This window comes from Apodemus sylvaticus, chromosome 7 (assembly GCF_947179515.1).
Source record: "Apodemus sylvaticus chromosome 7, mApoSyl1.1, whole genome shotgun sequence".
Lineage (NCBI taxonomy): Eukaryota > Metazoa > Chordata > Mammalia > Rodentia > Muridae > Apodemus > Apodemus sylvaticus.
The window spans coordinates 116,804,367-116,827,780 of NC_067478.1; the positions used below are offsets into that span (position 1 = coordinate 116,804,367).

The following is a 23,414-nucleotide window of genomic DNA, read 5'->3' on the forward strand; positions in this document are numbered from 1 at the left end:
GATCACACTCTTACTGAAAAAAAAAAAAAAGGACTCTCCCTCCTTTAACTGCAGGGTCCTCAACTAGAAATGGAGGTCTGTGAGGTCCTCTCCTATCCATGCTTGGATGTTTACTGGATTGGTCTTATACAGGTTTTGTGAAGACAACCACAGCTGCTGTCAGTTCTTAAGTATAGCAGCATTATTATGTCTAGAGCATGCTGTTTTGTTCCACTTTTGCTGACATCTAGCTCTTATAGTCTTTCCACCCCTTATTTTACAATGGTCTCTAAGTCTTGTAGGGGTAGTGTGTGTCTGTGTGTGTGTGTGTGTGTGTGTGTGTGTGTGTGTGTGTGTGTTATAGATGTCCCATTTGTGGCTGAACCCTCCAGAGAAATATTCTCTGTACTTTGATCTATTGTGAATTTCATTAAATATTATCATTATTTACCATGCAAAATAAATTCTAATGGGTCTGAAAGTAGCATTAAGTGATAGGTAGGGAGATATGAATTTAGAAAGCAGTATGGTACTATAGAAACTTAGAAAAATAGTACTCGTAGGGTGTTAGGGATTCAAATTGAGGTCTGCATGCTTGCACAGTGGGAACATACTGAGTGAGCCATCTCCTTAGCACCTACATGTAAACTAAGATGAGTTACTTGCTTCTTTGGTGTTCATATGAATAATGAATGGCTGATTGTTGATACTTAATTGATATGGAAGTTTTAAACCTCTCTCTCTCTCTCTCTCTCTCTCTCTCTCTCTCTCTCTTTCTCTTTCTCTTTCTTAAGACATGAAGACATCCATTCTTCTGCCAGCAGAAATACCAACAACCAGTTCCAGTTTTCAGCATTTTAACCTGAACTTCACCATCACCAACCTACCCTATTCCGAAGATATAGCCCAGCAAGGCACTACCAAACACCAGCAAAACAAAAGAAGTATTGAATATGCGGTGAGAATGGTTTAGCTTGTCCACTTCATTCCCAGGCAGAGACTGACTATGAACTCTAGGTCAGTAGGCAATTTAAAAAAAAAAAAAAGAGTCCCTAAAGACACATTTTTATTCCCACTTATAAACTGAGAAAACCATATACATATTCAACGGTTAGCAAAGGGGGCTACAGCTATGCCATACACAGGAACAAGACAGCCTATGCTTGGGCTTTCATTTGTAAATGAAATCATAGATTGGGAAGTATACTCAGTGGCTATCAAATTTCTTCAACAGTAGACCAGGGAGTTCTGACCTGGGAAACATTTTCCTGTTTTTCAGCTCAATCAGCTTTTCAGAAACAGCAGCATCAAGAGTTATTTTTCTGACTGTCAAGTTTTAGCCTTCAGGTAAGTGCCAGTTCACGATCAAATGACCCCGAGAACTTCTAGGCCTCAACATCATTATACAACTAAATATGACCTAGAATTTCTGTCCCTCTACCTCCACATCTGGTGTAGACTGCTGGGATTTGAGTCATGCACCATCAAATCTGGGAATTTACTAATGTGCAGACTCTCTTTTCAGTAAAACTTCAGCCTGGGGGAACAGCCATGTGACAACATTCCCCTCTGCTGGCCTTGTCAAAGATAGCAACCACAATGTGGTTTCAAAAGGAGATGGCTCAGTAGGTAAAATGTGTCCCTTGCAAGCATGGAGACCTGTAGAATCAATATAAAACCCTGGCATGTACTCATGAATCTGTTACCCTAGAGCTGTGCTTGGGGAGAAAAACTAAATTAAGGCAATTTTCACAATTTCTTGATTCATAGCTTAAACAAATAGTTGAGTTTGTGAAGCCTACCAGATATGATGGTGATTGGTATGAGGGGTCAAAGAATCCAGAATGTATGTATTGTACATATATGTATGTATGTGTATATATATATATATATATATATATATATATATATATATATATATATATATTAAAATTAGCAATATTCAAACAAGTTAGAATTTATTTGACTAACCTGGATTTAAAAATAAAATATTTGATTTGTGGATAAGAGAAATGAATAGTCAAGAACCACCACACAGAGCCAGGACTGGAGGCATGTCTATAATCCCAATACTGTTTGTTCTTTCCAGGAGAACTAGGGTTCTAATTTGTGAGTTTAAACTCATTAACAAAACAACTTTTTAAAGAATTAAAAAGAGAACCTGAGGAGTGGTTTATTAGACTTTGAAAGAAAAACAACAGTGTAAGCAATGTGTAAATTCTGAGCCCTGCCAGGAGGAAGAAGAAGAAAAGGAAAATCTATGCTTTTTGAGCCAAGTTAAGCCTTTACAAGCTCCAAGCAGACAGGGCTTAAAGGAAGTCTGCAGAGAAAGAATAAGAAGACTATCAGAAAAAGCATGCTTAGGACGTCACTTGGTAGTTAAAGAATGCATAGAATAGGAAAAGGTAGTTTTTAAAATTAGAACCTAGAAAAGCAAGCAGTGAGGATCTGTAAGCAACTTCCTCAGAACAGGAACTTCTGGTGAATAAAAATATAATATTTTATTATGAGGATAATTTTCCTATCTCCTTGGCATTTCTTTAGATTCTGATCAGATGATTTACAGGCCAGGTTAAATTAACTCTTTTTTTTTCTTTTTTTTTTTCTTTTCTATATTCTTTGTTTACATTCTAAAAGCTTTCCCCTTTCCCAGTCCCCCCCCCCCATATGTCCCATGAGTCCTCTTCTCTCCATCCATTCTCCTGTCTTTCCCCCTCCCTTTTCTCTGTCCTGGTACTCCCCTCTTAAAGGACATGGTGTTGTGTAATGTTCTTATGTTTGAGGCAGAACAGAATGCCATGGCTCTACACAAGCTCAAGGATGGAACTCAGAGTTCATTTTTTTATCCAGAAAGCAATATCTTTGCCACAAAGGACTCCAACAAAACCATAATACTACTACCCTTTTATATAAATTTTAATTATTTGTTTATTTTGATTTTCAAGTCATTTTTTTGTATAGCCTTGGCCATCCTGGAACTCATTCTGTAGACCAGGCCAGCCTGGAACTCAGAGAGATCTGCCTAGCTCTGCCTCCTGAATACTGGGATTAAAGACATAGGCTGCTCCTGCCTGTCTATAATTTCACATTTTAAGGAACTTTAACACAATGGTTTTCTAGTCTTAACAAGGGAATCGGGCTGCATAAACCAAAGTTGATTATGTAGGTGGAGTCTATCTTCAATGGCCTAAACACCTGTTACCAATTGTCTGGCATATGGAACACTGAGGCAGGAGGACCAGAGGTTCAAGACCAACCTGAGCTGTGCAGTGACACCTTATCTCAACGAAACACACCATTATTTGTCCCAATGTTTTCTTTTCTCATCAGATTAGAATAAAGTCCGTTCAAGATCTGAGAGTTTTTGGTCTGTAAGATTTCTAAGTGGATAAATACACTTGCCACCAAGAATGATGCATAAGTTCAATCTCCAAGATGCTCATGGTGGAAAGAGAACTGATTCCTAAAAGTTGTCTTCTGACCTCTATATAAACAATGTAGCATACATGATAACACACATACACACACACACACACACACACACACACACAACACACACACACACACAGCTGTTGACAAGGTAATCAAGTGCATGTGCATGCAAATAAATAAACATAATAATAAAAATATTTTTCAGAATGATCTCTGAATCTCACATAAGGAGAGCTTCTGAATGGAGCCCATATTACTATAGACTCCAAGTGATTAGCATTCACAGTTGACTATATATCTGAAACTAAATATTCGAGCATATAAGTTCCCCCAAAAATATAGTTTTCCCTGTGTCCTTTTATCTTTTCTGTTATCAAAGTATATGCTGTATTTTTTTTACAAATGTCAGTCTGTGAAGAAAGGAAGGAAAATGATCTGCAACAGCTTCATTTTATATTTTAAGATAAAGTTTTGTATAGCACAAGTTGGTCTCAAACTCCCTATGTAATTGAAGATTATCTTAAATCCTCCTGCCTCTACCTTCCAAATGCAGGGGTTACAGGACTGAGTAACATGCCTGATAAGTTTGCTGAAGGAACACCCATGCAACAGCAGCTAATGATGTGCTAAGTGGTTCTCAACCCTTACTGTATATCAGCCTCACTCTGTGAGCTTATAAAGTAAAATGTTCATATGCAGGGTCTGATAAACATTTATATTTAATGTGTGTGGATTGAAACCCAAGTAAGGGTATATTTTAAAGACTCCTGGGGAAATTCTGTTATGAAGCCAGGGTAGCAAACTTCTCTTTGACATAGCAAAAGAGAAGCAAGGGGATAAAATGTGCTAGGATAAAAAAAAAAAAAAAAAAAAAAAAGAAAGAAAGAAACTACCAAAGTCCAGGGCCCAAGAAAGATAATATGGTCTAGAACCACATGTTGTGGATCCTAGCAGCCTATCCATGTGGTTCCATAGAGTAGCTAGTAACTAATGAGGCAAATTAAGCATCTATTGTGTTGTGGGATTACATATGGAACCTAGAGTTTTAGGAATGCTGAGCAGGTGATCTCTACCAGAGAGCCATGCCTCCAGCTCCTTGATGGTCAATTTGAGGTTGTCTGCTACAGCTGAGACACTTGGCCAGCCCCTCAGTGGTATATTCTACACAAATGCTTGACTACAACTTTCTATCTAAAGCTCATGTTTACTTTTAACTTTGAGATAGCTTCTCACTAAGTTGTCCAGGCTAGACTTAAACTCATTCTACTATCCAGGGAGGTCTTAAACTTTAGATGTTCCTGCCCAATTTTCTAAATTGCCAGATTTGTACTTCCAAGTTTGGATAAATCTCCTAATTTTCTTTTCAGCTTTTCTTTTTTCTTTTTTCTTTTTTAGTGTATAGGACTTACACTTCTTGTGTTAAGTTTATTCTGAAATATTTATTTCCTATTCTTTGATGCACTAGAGAACAAACCTTGTCCTTAATTTTATTTTCAGAATGTTTCTAGGGTATAGAAACACCAAAAATATGGTATTACATCCTAAATTGCATAGTTTTTAGGTGTCTGTGTATGTATGTGTGTGTGTGTGAATATGTGTTAGTAATTTATATATGCACAACCAAGCTATCTGAAAAGAGAGGACTACATTGCAATTTTAATCTAGGTTACACACACACACACACACACACACACGCCTTGCCTAATTGTAGCTCCCCGCACAATATGAATAATATAAAGCAGAAACCTGACATCATTTTCCTCTTCCTGGTCTTATTAGTAAATTTTCCCAAATTTTCATGATTAAGTCTTAGGTATGAATTTGAACTATGCATGGATACTCTTTTCAGTTCCTTTCTGTCCTACATTTATCAGTGTGGAAGTTTTATTTGATCGCTTTCTTATCAAATAAGCAATATATGCTTTGTCATTGCATTTTCTCTTTCTTCTAACCCAGTGTGAAGGGGAGTGGGAGGGGGATGGAGAAAATGTGAGTGGGTGTGTGTATTATCCTTGATTCTATTCATATGATGTATTGCATTAATTAGGTTTTTTAGATATTATGCCAACTATAGAGATAGATATTAGAAATTAGGGTTTTTAAGAATCTTTTGGTATTGCAAATAGTCTTACACATTGGGAACTTTCTAGATCCTTGGGAATGCATCTGAAATTTAATAACTCCTTTTATAAACTAGATATTCTCCAATTTTCTCTTTTAAATTTTTGATTTACTTCTTGTTTACTTCCTTCTTGCCCTTAGGCAACTGAAACATTGAACATGACCATTGCCTATTTTTCCCTTTTAAAATTTATATTTTTAATTCATTTTATGGCCCAACCACAGAACTCCTCCCTCACTTGTTTCTTATCTATCCTTAAAAATTCCTCCCCTCCAGTGCTCCTTACCCTTCTCCTTAGAAAAGGGGATCCCCCTTTCTATTCCACCTTAGAGCATCCACTCCCAGCAGGTCTAGGGAATCCTCTCCCACTGAAGCCCAACCAGGCAGTCCAAATAGGGTGAAGGGGAGCCAATGGCAGGGAACATAGACTGTGACCACCCCTGTTCCATTTGTTAGGGGGAACCATATGAACAACTACTATTTTTAATAACTGCCCTGGAATATCTCTATTAGACAAGTTCTGAGTTAGATCATCTAATAGCAAACCCTGAGAACAGGGTTTTTTTTGCAAGGAATTCATCAACAGTCTGAGATAAAATGGCATCACTAATGCTAAGCCCTATCTCATATCAAAGTATAAGTGAAAAATGATGTCAGATAAAGGATAGATAGCTGGTCAGTGTTGGGAAGTGTACTAGTCAGTGTTATATTGCTGTGAAGAGACACCATGACCAAGGCAGCTCTTATAAAAGAAAGACTGGAGCTTGTTTACAATTTCAGAGGTTTAGTCCATTATCATCATTGCAGGAAACATGGCGGCCCACAGGAAGATGTGATAGATAATTAGCTAAAAATTATTCATGTGAATTTGTTTGTGTATATACATATATACACATACACAGGTACAAACACACACACATGTATGTGTGTATATATATATATATATATATATATATATATATATATATATATATGCAAAGGAAGAGAGAGGTCCTAGATCTGGCTTAAACTTTTGAAACCCTAAAGTCCAGCTGCAGTAACATATGTCCTCCCACAGGAACACACCTCCAAACGTTTCTTTTTTTGTTATTAGATATATTCTTTATTTACATTTCAAATGTCCACTTTCCTGGTTCCCCACTCCCCGAAAATCCCATAAGCCATCTCCGCTCCCCCTGTTCCCCAATCAACCCTCTCCCGCTTCCTTGTCCTGGTATTCCCTACACTATGGCATCAAGTCTTTACAGGAGCAAGGGCCTCTTCTCCCTCTGATGTCCAACAAGGCCATCCTCTGCTGCCTATATGTCTGGAGCCATGGGTAACACCATGTGTACTCTTTGGTTGGTGATTTTGTCCCTGGGAGCTCTGGGAATACTAGGTGGCACATATTGTTGTTCCTCCTATAGTGTTGCAAACCTCTTCAGCTGCTTGGGTCCTTTCTCTAGCTTCTCCACTGGGGACCTTGTACTGAGAGTGTCCTGATCTGTACATAGTAGAGCATGGCATGCACTAGCAAAGCCTCCCAGGTGATAGCTATATCCAGCTCCGATCAGCAAGCACTTGTGGGCATTCAAAATAGTGTCAGGGTTTTGTAACTGTATAAGGGATGGATCCCTAGGTGAGGTAGTCTCTGGATATTTTCCCCCTCAGATTCTGCTCCACATTTTCCCTCTGTATATCCTTCTGTGGGTATTTTGTTCCCCCTTCTAAGAAGGACCAGAGTATCCTTACTTTGTTCTTCCTTCTTCTTAAGCATCATTTGATGATGTGGATTGTGTCTTGGGTATTCCAAGCTTCTGGGCTAATATCCACTTATCAGTGAGTACATACCATGTGGGTTCTCTTGTGATTGGGTTACCTCACTTAGGACGATATTTTCCAGTTCCACTAATTTGCCTAAGAATTTCATGAATTCATTGTTTTTAATAGCTGAGTAGTATTGCATTGTGTAAATATACCACATTTTCTGTATCCATTCCTCTGCTGAGGGACATTGGGTTCTTTCCAGCTCCTGGCTATTATAAAAAGGGTTGAATATAGTAGAGCATGTGTCTTTATTACATGCTGGAAAATCCTCTGGGTTTATGCGCAGGAGTGGTATAGTGGGGTCCTCTGGAAGTATCATTGCCAGTTTTCTGACGAACCACCAGACTGACTTCCAGAGTGGTTTTACCAACTTTAAATCCCACCAGCAGTGGAGGAGTGTTCCTCCTTCTCCACATTCTGGCTAGCAACTGCTGTCTCCTGAGTTTTTGATCTTAGCCATTCTGACTGGTGTGAAGTGAAATCTCAGGGTTGTTTTGATTTGCATTTCCCTGATGATTAAGTGCTTCTCAGACATTCGATATTCCTCAGGTGAAAATTCTTTATTTAGCTCTGTACTCATTTTTTATGGGATTATTTGGTTTTCTGGAGTCTAACGTCTTGAGTTCTTTGTATATATTGGATATAAGCCCTCTGTTGGATGTAGGGTTTGTAAAAAAACCTTTTCCAAATTTGTTGGTTGCCATTTGTCCTATTGACAGTGTCGTTTGCCTTACAGAAACTTTGTAATTTTATGAGGTCCCATTTGTCAATTCTGGATCTTAGAGCATAAGCTAGTCACGTTCTGTTCAGGAAATTGTCCCCTGTTCCCATGTGCTCAAGGTCCTTTCCCAGTTTCTTTTCTATTAGTTTCACTGCGTCTGGTTTTATGTGGAGGTCCTTGATCGACTTGGACTTGATCGACTTGGAATTGAGCTTAGTACAAGTAGATAAGAATGGATTGATTTGCATTCTTCTACATGCTAGCTGCCAGTTGAATGAGCACCACCTCTAATCCTTTTAAACAATACCACTCCCTAGAAACCATGCATTTGTATCTATTAGCCTTTGGAGGCCATTCTTATTCAACCCCCCACACCCACCATTGATGTATTTAAAATATAATATAGTATATTCTTAGTCATTTGATGGGGTATTTTATTTATTTATATTGCAAATGTTATCCTGATTCCCCCCCCCAGAAAATCCAGAAAACCCCTATCCCATCACCTCCCTCCTGCTTCTATGAAGGTGTGATCCCACCCACCCACTCCCCATTCCTATCCTCAAATTACCCTAAACTTGGGCATTGAATCTTTGAGGTAACAAGGGCCTCTTCTCCCATTGACTTCCAGGAAGTCCATCCAATGCTACATATATGGCTGGGACCATGGGTCCCTCCATGTGTACTCCTTGGTTGGTGGTTTAGACCCTGGGAGATCTGTTTGGTTGACATTGTTGTTCTTCCTAGAGGGTTGCAAACTCCTTCAGCTCCCTCAGCCCTTTCTGTAATTCCTTCATTGGGAACCCAGTGAGCAGTTCAATGGTTGCCTGTGAGCAACCAACTCTGTATATGTCAGGATCTGGCAGAGTCTTTCAGAAGACAGCTATATCAGGTTCCTATCACATGCCCTTCTTGGCATCCATAATAGTATCTATTATTGGTGACTGTATATGGGATGGATTCCCAGGTGGGGCAGTCTCTGGGTGGCCTTTCCTTCAATCATTGCTCCACACTTTGCCACCATATTTGTTCCTGTGAATATTTTGTTACCCCTTCTAAGAAGGACTGAAGCACCAACACTTTGGTCTTCCTTTTTAGAGCTTCATGTAGTCATATTAAAAGCAATATACAACAAACCAGTAGTTAACATCAAACTAAATGGAGAGAAATTTGAAGCAATCCCACTAATCAGGGACTAGACAATGCTGCCCACACTCTCCCTACCTATTTAATATATTACTCGAAGTCCTAGCCAGAGAAATTAGACAACAAAACGAAGTCAAAGGGATACATATTGGAATGGAAGAAATCAAAATATCACTATTTGAAGATGATATGATAGTATACTTAAATGACCCCAAAATTCCACCAGAGAACTCCTAAATCTGATAAACAACTTCAGCAAAGTGGCTGGATATAAAATTAACTCAACAAATCAGTAGCCTTCCTCTACTCAAAGAAAAAACAGGCTGAAAAAGAAATTAGGGAAATTTGTGCCTTCAAAATAGGCGCAAATTATATAAAACACCTTGGTCTGACTCTAATCAAGAAAGTGAAAGATCTGTATGAGAAGAACTTCAAGTCTCTGAAGAAAGAAATAAAAGAAGATGGAAAGATCTCACATGCTTATGGATTGGCAGGATTAATATAGTAAAAATGGCCATCTTGCTGAAAGCAATCTACAGATTCAATGTAATCCCCATCAAAATTCCAACTCAATTCTTCTCAGAGTTAAAAAGAGCAATTTGGGAGGCCTGGTGTGCAACCGGAGGCAGACTAGAAGGACACAGCTTGCTCCGGTGGGTCCGGCCCCACAGAGCTTAGGTTCCAGCCCTGAGGCCTCTGGCAGGATCCTTCAGATCTCCACTTCGGGATCCAGAACAGCCTGGGCTACAATACCACATCTCCAGGCCCTGCAAGAGGCCAGAGGGGCACCTGGGAGGCCAGGGAGGAGTCAGTAAGCTCTGGTGAGTCCAGCAGGCCCCGGTTGGGAGCCTTCAGGTGTCTGCTTTGGGATCTAAACAGCCTGGGCCACAGCACTCGGTCTCCAGGAAGTGCAAGAGGCCTGGTGTGCAACTGGAGGCAGACTAGGAGGACACAGCTTGCTCTGGTGGTTCCGGCCCCACAGAGCTTAGGTTCCAGCCCTGAGGCCCCTGGTGGGAGCCTTCAAATTTCCACTTCAGGATCCAGAACAACCTGGGCTGCAACACCACATCCCCAGGCCCTGCAAGAGGCCAGAGGGGCACCCGGGAAGCCGGCTGGGAGGAGTCAGTGTGCTCTGGTCCAGCAAGCCCTGGGCAGGAGCATTCAGGTGTCTGCTTCGGGATCTGAACAGCCTGGGCCACAGCACCCTGTCTCCAGGCAGTGCAGGAGGTCAGCTGTGCACCAGAGGCCAGCTGGGAAGAGGCAGCTTGCACTGGTGAGTCCAGCATTGACAACAAGACCAACTAACACCAGTGAGAACTAGATGGCAAAAGGCAAACGCAGGAACGTCACTAACAGAAATCAAGGCAATATGGCAGCACCTGAACCCAATTCTCCTTTAACAGCATGTCCTGGATACCCCATCACATGAGAAAAACAAGATTTGGATTTAAAATTACTGGTCATTATGCTAGTACAGGAACACATGAAGGACATACTTAAAGAAATTCAGGAGAAAATGGATCAAAAGTTAGAAGCCCTTACAAGGGAAACACATAAATCATTGAAAAATTCAGGAGAATACAAAAGTCAATAAGGAGGAAATGCAAAAATCACTTAAAGAAATACAGGAGAACTTTGGTCACCAGGCTGAGGTCATGAAGGAGGAAATACAAAAATCTCTTAAAGAATTACAGGAAAGCACAAACAAGCAAGTGAAGGAGCTAAGCAAAACCATCCAGGATCTAAAATCAGAAGTAGAAACAACTAAGAAAACTCAAAGGGAGACAACTTTGGAGATAGAGAGCATTGGGAAGAAATCAGTGGACATAGATGCAAATATCAACAACAGAATACAAGAGATAGAAGAAAGAATCTCAGATGCTGAAGATACCATAGAAACCATGGACTCAACAGTTAAAGAAAATGCAAAATGCAAAAAGCTTGTAACCCAAAACATCCAGGAAATCAATAACACAATGAGAAGGCCAAACCTAAGGATTATAGGCATAGATGAGAGTGAAGATTTACAACTTAAAGGGCCAACAAATATTTTCAATAAAATTATGGAAGAAAACTTCCCTAACCTAAAGAGAGAGAGATGCCCATGAATATACAAGAAGCCTACAGAACTCCAAACAGACTGGACCAGAACAGAAATACCTCGTGTCACATAATAATCAAAACACCAAATGTACTAAACAAAGAAAGAATATTAAAGGCAGTAAGAGAAAAAGGCCAAGTAACATGTAAAGGAAGACCTATCAGAATCACACCAGACTTCTCACCAGAGACTATGAAAGCTAGAAGATCCTGGGAAGATCTCACGCAGACTCTAAGAGAACATAAATGCCAGCCAAAACTATTATACCCAGCAAAACTCTCAATCACCATAGATGGAAAAACTAAAATATTCCATGACAAAACCAACTTTACCCAATATCTATCCACAAACCCAGCCCAACAAAGGATAATAGGAGGAAAACATCAATACAAGGAGGGAAACTTCACCCTGGAAAAAGCAAGATAGTAACCTTCTTTCATCAAACCCAAAAGAAGATAGCCAATCAAATTTTAAAAATAACATAAAAATGACAGGAAGTAATAATCACTATTCCTTAATATCTCTTAACATCAATGGGCTCAAGCCTCAATAAAAAGACATAGACTAACCAACTGGATACATAAACATGACCCTACATTTTACTGCATACAGGAAACACACCTCAGTGTCAAAAACAAACACTACCTTAGAGTAAAAGGCTGGAAGACAATTTTACAAGCCAATAGTCTCAGGAAACAAGCTGGAGTAGCCATTCTAATATCAGATAAAATTGACTTTCAACCCAAAGTTATCAAAAGAGTCTCTGGGGGACACTTATTTCTGGTCAAAGGAAAAATACAACAAGAAGAACTCTCAATCCTGAACATCTAAGCTCCAAATGCAAGGGCACCCTCATTCATAAAAGAAACTTTACTAAAGCTCGAAGCACATATTGCACCTAACACAATAATTGTGGGTGACTTCAACACTGCACTTTCCTCAATGGACCGATCAGGAAAACAGAAACTGAACAGGGACACTGTGAAACAAATTGAAGCTTTGGACTAATTAGATTTAACATATATATATGTTATATATATATATAACATTTTATCCTAAAACGAAAGAATATACCTTTTTCTCAGCACCTCATGGTACCTTCTCCAAAATCAACCACATAATTGGTCACAAGATAGACCTCAACAAATACAAGAAGATTGAACTAATCCCATGCCTCCTATTGGATCACTATGGAGGAAAAGTGGTCTTCAATAGCAACAAAAACAACAGAAAACCCACATATATGTGGAAACTGAACAATATTCTACTCAATGATACCTTGGTCAAAGAAGAAATAAAGAAAGAAATTAAAGACTTTTTAGAACTTAATGAAAATGAAGCCACAACATACCCAAATCTGTGGGACACAATGAAAGCAGTGCTAAGAGGAAAACTCATAGCCCTGAGTGCCTCCAAAAAGAAAATGGAGAGAGCATACACTAACAGCTTAATGACACACCTGAAAGTCCTGGAACAAAAAGGAGCTATTTCACCCAGGAGGAGTAGAAGGCAGGAAATCATCAAACTCAAGGCCGAAATCCATCAAAAAGAACAAAGAGAACCATACAAAGAATCAACAAAACCAGGAGCTGGTGCTTTGAGAAAATCAACAAGCTAGATAAACCCTTAGCCAGACTAACCAAAAGGCACAGAGACAGTATACAGATTAACAAACTTAGAAATGAAAAGGAAGATATAATAACAGAAACTGAGGAAATTCAAACAATCATTAGATCCTACTACAACAGCCTATACTCAACACAACTGGAGAATCTGGAGGAAATGGACAATTTCCTAGACAGATATCCGACACCAAAACTAAATCAGGATCAAATAGATCATCTAAACAGTCCCATAACCCCTAAAGAAATAGAAGGGGTCATAGATAGCATTCTGTCCAAAAAAAAAAAAAAAAAAACAGGACCAGATGGTTTCAGTACAGAATCATACAGCCCTTCAAAGAAGAGTTAACACCAATACTCTTCAAACTATTCCACAAAATAGAAACAGAAGGAACTCTACCCAACTCCTTCTATGAAGCCACAATTATGCTGATACCAAAACCACACAAAGATCCAACAAAGAGAACTTCAGGCCAATATCCCTTATGAATATTGATGCAAAAATACTTAATAAAATTCTTGCCAACCGAATCCAAGAACACATCAAAACGATCATCCACCATGATCAAGAAGGCTTCATCCCAGGGATGCAGGGATGGTTCAATATAAGGAAATCTATCAATGCTATCCACTACATAAACAAACTCAAAGAAAAAAAAACATATGATCATCTCATTAGATTCAGAAAAAGCATTTGAAAAAATTCAACATCCTTTCATGCTAAAAGTCTTGGAAAGAAAAGGAATTCAAGGCCCATATCTAAACATCGTTAAAGCAATATACAGCAAACCAGTAGCCAACATCAAACTAAACGGAGAGAAACTTGAAGCAATCCCACTAAAATCAGGGACTAGACAAGGCTGTCCTCTCTCTCCATATCTTTTCAATATAGTACTTGAAGGTCTAGCTAGAGCAATTAGACAACATAAGGAGGTCAAGGGGATACAAATTGGAAAGGAAGAAGTCAAATTATCACTATTTGCAGATGATATGATAGTATACTTAACTGACCTGGAAACCTCCACCAGAGAACTCCTACAGCAGATAAACAACTTAAGAAAAGTGGCTGGTTATAAAATCAACTCAAGCAAATCAGTTGCCTTCCTATACTCAAAGGATAAGCAGGCTGAGAAAGAAGTTAGGGAAATGACACCCTTCACAATAGCCACAAACAATATAAAGTATCTTGGTGTGACTGTAACCAAACAAGTGAAAGATCTATACAACAAGAACTTCAGGTCTCTGAAGAAGGAAATCGAAGACCTCAGAAAATGGAAAAATCTGCCATGCTCGTGGATTGGCAGGATTAATATAGTTAAAATGGCCATCTTGCCAAAAGCGATCTACAGAATCAACGCAATACCCATCACAACCCCAACTCAGTTCTTCACAGAGTTAGAAAAAGCAATTCTCAAATTCATCTGGAATAACAAAAACCCAGGATAGCTAAAACTATTCTCAACAACAAAAGAAATTCTGGGGGAATCAGTATCTCTGACTTCAAGCAATACTACAGAGCAATAGTGTTAAAAAAAAAAAAAAACTGCATGGTATTGGCACAGTGACAGACAAGTGGACCAATGGAATAGAATTGAAGATCCAGAAATGAATCCACACACCTATGGTCACTTGATATTTGACAAAGGAGCTGAAAACATCCAGTGGAAAAAAGATAACCTTTTCAACAAATGGCTGGTTCAATTGGAAGTCAGCATGCAGAAGAATGTGAATTGATCCATTCTTATCTCCATGTAGTAAACTTCACTCCAAGTGGATCAAGGACCTCCATGTAAAACCAGACACACTGAAACTAATAGAAAAGAAACTGGGGAAGACCTTGAGGACATGGGGACAGGGGAAAAGTTCCTGAACAGAACACCAATAGCTTATGCTCTAAGATCAAGAATTGACAAATGGGACCTCATAAAATTACAAAGTTTCCATAAGGCAAAGGACACTGTTAAAAGGACAAAACTGCAGCCATCAAATTGGGAAAGGATATTCACCAACCCTACATCTAACAGAGGGCTAATATCCAATATATACAAAGAACTCAAGAAGTTAGACCCCAGGGAACCAAATAACCCTATTAAAAAATGGGGTACAGATCTAAACAAAAATTTTTCACCTGAAGAATTTTGGATGGCCGAGAGGCACCTTAAGAAGTGCTCAACATCATTAGTCATTAGGGAAATGCAGATCAGAACAACCCTGAGATTTCACCTCACACCAGTCAGAATGGCTAAGGTCAAAAACTCAGGAGACAGCAGGTGTTGGCGAGGATGTGGAGAAAGAGGAACACTCCTCCACTGCTGATGGGGCTGTAAGATGGTATAACCACTTTGGAAATCAGTCTGACAGTTCCTCAGAAAACTGGACATGACACTTCCGGAGGACCCTGCTATACCTCTCCTGGGCATATACCCAAATGATTCCCTGGCATGCAATAAAGACACATGCTCCATTATGTTCATAGTAGCCTTATTTATAATATCCAGAAGCTGGAAAGAACCCAGATGTCCCTCAAAGGAGGAATGGATACAGAAAATGTGGTATATTTACACAATAGAATACTATTCAGCAATTAGAAACAATGAATTCACAAAATTTTTAGGCAAATGGTTTGATCTGGAAAATATCATCCTAAGTGAGGTAACCTAATCACAAAAAAATACACATGGAATGCAATCTCTGATAAGTGGATATTAATTAGCCCGGAAGCTCTGAATACCCAAGGCACAAATTGCATAACAAATGACTCCCATGAAGAAGTATGGAGAGGGTCCTGATCCTGGAAAGATTGATCTAGCATTGGAGGGGAATATAAGGACAGAGAAAAGGGAGGGAGGTGATTGGAGAATGGATGGAGAGAAGAAGTTTTATGGGACATATGGGGAGGGGGTATCTGGGAAAGGGGAAATCATTTGGAATGTAAACAAAGCATATAGAAATAAAAATATTTATAAAAAAAAAGAAATACAGCAAAAAAAAAAAGAAAGAGCAATTTGCACATTCATTTGAAATAACAAAATATCCAGAATAGTGAAAACTATTCTCAACAATAACAGAACTTCTATAGGAATCACCATCCCTGACCTCAAGCTATATTATAGAGCAATAGTGATAAAAACTGCATGGTGTTGGTACAGAAACTGGCAGGAATATCAATGGAAAGAATTGAAGACCCAGAAATGAATCCACACACCTATGGTCACTTGATCTTTGATACAAGTGCTAAAACCATCCAGTGGGAACAAAAACAGCATTTTCAACAAATGGTGCTGTTTCAGTTGGTGGTGAGAATGTAAATCAATCCATTCTTATCTCCTTGTACAAAGGTCAAGTCCAAGTGGATTGAGGATATCCATATAAAACCATACACAATGAAACTAATAAAAGAAAAAGTGGGGAAGAGCCTCGATTACATGGGCACAGGGGAAAAGTTCCTGAAAAAAACACCTATGTCTTATGCTCTAAGATCAAGAACTGAGAAATGGGACCTCACAAAATTGCAAACCTATATAAGGCAAAGGACACTGTCAATGGACAACTGAATGGGGAAAGATCTTTATCAATTGTACATCTGACAATATACAATTATCTTTTATACACACACACACAGAGAGAGAGAGAGAGAGAGAGAGAGAGAGAGAGAGAGAGAGAGAGAGAGAGAAAGAGAATTAAAAAAATAAACTCTAGGCAATGGGGTAGAGAGCTAAACAAAGAATTTACAACTGAGGAATATTGAATGGTCAAGAAACAACTAAAGAAATGTGTAAATGTGTAGTATCCTTAGACCCCAGGGAAATACAAATCAAAACTACCCTGAGATTCCACCTCACACCAGTCAGAATGACTAAGATCAAAATCTCATGTGAAAGCAGGTCCTGGGGAGGATGTGGAAAAAGAAGAACACCCCTCTGTTGTTGGTGGGATTGCAAGCTGGTACAACCATTCTGGAAATCAGTCTGGCAGTGCCTCAGAAAATTGGACATAGTATATTACCTGAGGACCCAGCTATATCACTCCTGGGAATATACCCAAAAAATGCTCCAACATATAACAAGGACACATGCTCCACTATGTTCATATCAGCCTTATTTATAATAGCCAGAAACTGAAAAGAATCTATATTTTCTTCAACAGAGGAATGGATACAGAAAATGTGGTACATTTACACAATGGAGTACTACTCAGCTATTAAAAACAATGACTCCATGAAATGCTTAGGCAAATGAGTAGAACTAGAAAATATCATCTTGAGTGAGGTAACCCAATCACAAAAGAACACACATGGCATGTACTCACTGATAAGTGGATATTAGCCCAAAAGCTCGCAATATCTGAGATATAATTCACAGACCACATTAAGTTTAGGATATATTTTAATTAATTCTTTAACAAATTTTTAGAGGACCAGTCATAGTGGCATATACCTATAATCAAGATAAAATAACAAACCTCCCTTTTCATCCTCTGTACTTTCTCAGGTCTGTCTCCAACCACAATCACACAGGGGTATATTCCCTATGTAACTTCTCACCTTTGGCTCGGCGAGTAGACAAAGTTGCTATCTATGAGGAATTCCTTCGAATGACACAAAATGGTACCCAGTTGCTGAACTTCACACTGGACAGGAAGAGTGTCTCTGTGGATGGTAAGGCACCCTGGTCACTGGAGGCAGGATGACATTTCCAGCCAGAGGTTCTTAGATTTATTCTTTTTATTGAAGGTATAATGTGTGATGTCTAAATGATTTTAGATTTTGAATGAAAACGTTAAATAAAGCAAGGGTAGTAAATGGCAATTAATTGTAAATATTATGTTATTTTGATAAAATATAAATAGTTAATTTAAACAGTATATTTTTACACTATTCTATTTCTCTATATTTCTGGAAAGTTTTATTTAAAAGAATAACCAGGCATAGTGATGAATATCTTTAGTCTAAGTTCTGTGTGGGCAGAGGCAGGTAGATCTCTGTGAGTTCAAGGTCAGCCTTCTATAAATAGTAGGTTTAGGCCAGCTTGGACTAAATAATGAGACCCTACATCAAAGGAACAAAACTTTGAAAACAGAAATGAAAGAATAAAATATGCCTAAGGGTGTATCTCAATAGTATAGACCTCCTCTCCCACGTTTAAGACCTTGGATTTTACACTGAGCTTCAAGAAGTGAAGAAGACTGGCCAGGCATGATGGCACACACCTTTAACCTCAGCACTCAGTAGGCAACAGCAGGCAGATCTCTGAGTTCAAGTTCAGCCTGGTTTGCAAAGAGAATTCCAGGAGAGCTAGGGCTACACAGAGAAACTTTGTCTTGAAACACAAAAGAAAGACATACTCACATACATTCTCCATTTTATTTATTTCCAGGGTATTCTCAAAACAGAGATGATGATGTGATGAAGAATTCTGGTAAGGTTCAGAATGACCCATGCCTGGAGTATCCCAGGGAGCCCCTCCTCTGTAACCTTGTCATAGTGTGCTATGTGCAGAGGGTCATGATGAAAGAGGGTCAAACTGTGGCAAAGACTCTTGAGGTAGAGTGCACACAGAGTTTTTGTACTGCTTGAGGCCCATACAGGAAGAAATGGGATATGGAGTCATGGTACTGAACCATTAAGCTGTTTCCACAAGATTCTTACCCAACATCAGGCTGTACAAGGATCAGGAAAAATTGCAAGGATGTGGCAATGGAGGGTTCACTCCAGTATTTGTTTCCTCAGGTCTTCCTTTCTGGGCTATCATTCTCATCTGCTTGATGGTACTACTGGTGCTCATCACATGCCTGATGTGCTGTTTCCTGGTGAGCCATAAAATGGGGGGGGGGGGGAGTAGTCCTGTATTCTTAACACTGAGTAGTTTAGAACTTTTAAACAGGCCAGCCTGTTTGGTTTAAGACAGTCTACATGAATGGCAATGTTCTCAAAAAATGATGTTGTCCGGTAGTGATATAGTCATGCAGGCTTGTTTAAAGACCATCTTTAATAATTGTATACTGAAGCTGTGTTTATAAAATAACATTCTAAAGTTTTGTAGTAGCCTGTCTACTATGTATACACAACTCTTTCGTTGGTGATATGATTTGGAAAATTATCTTCTAGATTGTATATGGCTAGCTTTATAATTCTTTTCTAATTTAGTGCTATTGATATTCAAATTCACCAGGTAGCTAAGGAGAATCATGTGTTCAGAATCTTCCAGTTTCTTCCCCTTGAGTGATGGGATGACAATCAAAATTTTAAAAATAGTTATTTTATTTTTATTTGGTAAATAATGTGTATTTGTATAAGTTGTGATATATGCATAAAAATGACTAAGACAAGTAAAGATTATCTTAATTTTATATGCTGTGAATCCTACATTGAATATTTCTGATATATATATATATATATATATATTATATTCAGTATACTCAGCATGTTCTATACTATATCTGAATATTCTAACATTAGTCACTAGTGAAATACACAAAGAATGATATCACAAAATTAATAAAATGATAACTAGAAGGCTGAGACTGGTAAGTACAGGTGAAGATATGAAGTAATAGGAACTCTTACTGAGACCTGGTGGAATATATATTGGTAATTTCTTTGAGAGTTGCATTTACTTGCCACAGGACATAACCATCCCAATCTTAATAATTTATGCAAGAGAAATGAGCATGCCTTTCTAAATGACTTGTGCAGGTTCAAGCAGAAGAAATTCCAGTACTATAAAGAGGAGAAAGATACAAAGTCTCAACCCCTAGTCAGGAAGATAATTGAAAATGATACACTCTGATAAAGGAAAAAAATCATTTTCCTCCAATTAACTATCACGAGGTATATCAATTATACTCCAGAGCAGGCCTATGGCCAGAAGTATTTTTGCCAACACAGAGTGAAAGACCTTTGGGGGATGTTTTAAAATTTTTTTGTCTTACTGGGTTTTTGAATATTTTTATTTTATTTTTTGAAATAAAGAAGGCAAAATGGCATGAGGTTGAGTGGTTAGAGAATTGGAGAAGATCTGGTAGGAGCTATGGAAGAAAAAAATATAATCAAAATACATATGAAAAATGTTCTTCAAAAGACTATGAAAAGACAACACATATTACAAAGGCAAAAAATGTACATAACTACATTTTTAGTTATTGTCACACCAAAAAAAAAAAGAGAAGAAAAATGAAAGAACTCAGTCTAAAAACAAAACAAACTCAGTTTCCACCATGAGATATATCTTAATAATTGAGGGCTATTCAGCTATAAAATAATGAATAATTGATTTATTGAAACGTAAAACATCTCAGAGATTGTTACAAAATTGCAAATGGCAGAGAAGGAAGGATTATGACAAAGCAGAACACAACTAGCAATGATGAATGGGAGTATCTCTTTTCTAAGTTATGATTCAGGGAGTTGTATTAAAAACTTATCAAATCATTTGTTTCTTTTTTGAATCAGAATTTTATTGTATAGCCCAGTGTTAAATTAGCAGTCTTCCTAACTCAACTCCCTAATTTCTGGGAGTAGAGATGCATCCCACTGTTCCTGACTAAATCTTTAAATGTGTAGACTTTATTGTATGTCAGTTGTTTCTCATTTAAGCTAGGAGAATGACAGAGGGGGGGGGAGCACAGGAATCAGGATGAGAGTGAGATGAGAACAAGATTCGTAGGAAAGAGATTGTATATAAATAGATAAGTTCTAGATAATTAAAAGTATATAGATATGATTGACAAATGCTAAGTAACAGAAGGATATGCAGATGGTTGATAGTAAATGTATATATAACAGATAATACATTATTATTAATACATGGCAGATAATAAAAATAATAGAATCATAAATGATTACAAGATGATAGATAACTCAGATGCAACTAGTAACATAAGCAGTGAATAGGTTATTGATGAGTTATAGGCAATTCTATATGTGACTGAAAGGTAAGTGCTTGCTGAATACTAATTAATTCAGAACAAAGAAGAAATAAGAGATATATGAATAGAGTAATAATTAAGAGAAGAGAAGGAAGAAGGGACTTTTAAGGGAGAAACCTGAACAGAAAAAGAAAGAAGAGACATATTAAGTCTTTGGCTTTGACTGTGTTTTCATTCCTGATGTCTCCTCTACCTGGGTGACTGGCTAATTCATTATGTCTTCTGCTGATCCTCTTAGGTGACTGTCTGCAGGAGAAAAAAGGAGGGAGACTACCAAGTTCAACGTCATCGCCTAGCTTATTATTTGTCTCACCTTGACCTGAGAAAGCTACAGTGACTCTACCTTCCAGTGATGCCTCTTCCCTAGCAGGGTTCAAGGAATAAACCACATTAGTCAGACTCAGCATCTTTGACTTTCTTGACTTGATCCATGAGCATGTCCCTGGGGACTAAGTGAGCATCCTCCTCCTTGGTTAAGCTCTGAAAGAGAGTGTCCATTATAGTCTGTAGCCTCATAGTATGTAATTCTTCAGAGACAGCAGAAGGTGTGAAACTGGTTGTATTAGTTACTTTTCTTGCTGCTAAAGCAAAATATGTCACCACAGCTACTTAAACGGTTAATTTGGCTTACAGTTCCAGGGGGACACAGTCTTTTTATGGTAGGGAAAAAGGTTGCTGGCTGGAGCAGGAACCAAATTGGTCATATTACATAGGTAGAAACAGAATAGGAAGTGGGAAAAGCCTACAATACCTCAAATCACATCAGTCTATTAACCTCTTCTTCCAGCAGCTCCATTTCCTAAAATTCTCACAACCAATTTGAATCTTATCAACATATAAAGAGACCAAAGTATTAATTATGTGAAACCATAGGGAGCAATTTTCATTCAAACCATAGCATCAGCATATATATTGTCTTGATGTAAAATGAACACACCGCTTCAATGTGGTGTGTCTTTTCTTAGTCACTTACCATATGGCTTCTGTTCACTTCAGTGTCAGCCATCACACTACCAATATGTGCTTCTCCAACTCCCCCAACCCATGAAGCCCTACCCATCTCAGATTTCTCTTACATGTATATTCTCTGAGTCTATCTTCTGCAGGACTTCAACACAAATCCTCTTGGGTTGTTACCCTCTTCCCCTTGTGGGATCCATGGATTATCCAAGAGAGGAAGTAAATGAAATGAATGAGTAGGTCAGAAATGACTCCACAGTCAGATTCAGAACTTGGGAACTGAATTCTTTATGGAAGTCTGATTCCCTGAGTAATGTCACAGTTTTCTAAAGATTGTATATGGTTTGAATGGGAGGGATCAATAAAATATTGGGGAAGATAATGATGGAAAGAAGCCAGTGATTTGTTTATCTTCTTACACTGTGAACACAAGTGAACAGTATAGACTAGTTACACACATATCCTGCTTTGGATCTAACAGAACCCATTAATGACATGTGCACATTTTTAAAATTTTAAAAACATATATATTTGTTTATGTGGCTGTTTATCTATGTGTTATATCACTTCCATGCAGGTGCCTGCAGAGGCCTGAAAAACATATCAGATGCCCCAGAAATGATGGTTGTGTTGGGAGCTATGAGATGTAGATGGTCGAAATAGAACTTGGGTCATCAGGGAGTCATATGTGCTCTTAAGATGACTTCTCCACATTTTAAAAATCTTAAGTGATTATAAACAATGGCTAATAATCAAATTGACAGTAATACCACCATTGTAAACTTTCTTTACATGTCAGTCTACTTAAGCAGTTTTTCTTTGACAGTAAATACAAGACGACAGTTAACTTATTTATAATTATCATCATATACTTATTATAGTTATACACTAATTATCAATTTCCCAAAGAAGCATAATTTAATTTTATTGAAACATGATAGTTGATGTGATTTTTAGTTGTGAAAATAATATCACATAGTTGGGGACAAGATTTGGCATGGATTAAACACAACAGATGGTAAATTCTGTATATGTTATCTTCGTCATACTCCCCCAATGGCTTAAGTGTCCATTGCAAATCTTTTGAATGCAATCCTCAGGTGTTTTCTAGTTATTTTCTCTAACATAAACATTACATTTAGGGTGAGGGAGACTCTGGATTCTTAAGAAGTTGGTGCTGGAGAAATAGCCCCACAGTTAAGAGCATATACTGTTATTCCTGTTCTTTTCCCATTATCCACACTGGACAGCTCACAACCACCTGTAATTCCAGTCACCCTCCTCTGACCTTTGAAAGCACCTGCTTACACATACATGTGTATACACAGTCACACATATACATGAACACACAAATAAAAATAAATGTTTATTTTTTTAAAAGGACATTGATGACTGAGAAAGTTAGATTCATAGGGTCTGTTTCCAAGGATAAACACAGTAAATAAGTGCTAGCCACAAAATAATATCCAATGTATCTGTGCGCTGATTCGGTGGTTAACGAACTAGATAGGTGAGATGGCTTCTTTGGTTTCTCAGAGATAAGTGTTTGGATTTTACCAGGAAAACTCACAGATCACAAAGGCAACAGTTTTGGAAATT

The 23,414-nt window shown here is 38.2% G+C and overlaps 1 protein-coding gene across 1 annotated transcript in view; it reads left to right on the forward strand.

Moving 5' to 3' along the window:
- Muc16 (mucin 16, cell surface associated) overlaps positions 1–22,652 on the forward strand; it is a 243,453-nt gene extending 220,801 nt beyond the window's left edge. The window contains exons 96-101 of the mRNA XM_052189402.1: positions 774–937; positions 1,259–1,326; positions 17,420–17,586; positions 18,305–18,346; positions 18,658–18,737; positions 21,094–22,652. Coding sequence (XP_052045362.1) covers positions 774–937; positions 1,259–1,326; positions 17,420–17,586; positions 18,305–18,346; positions 18,658–18,737; positions 21,094–21,192 — 620 coding nt within the window. The 3' untranslated portion in view covers positions 21,193–22,652. The remainder of the gene's footprint in view (positions 1–773; positions 938–1,258; positions 1,327–17,419; positions 17,587–18,304; positions 18,347–18,657; positions 18,738–21,093) is intronic.
- Positions 22,653–23,414: the final 762 nt, after the last annotated feature.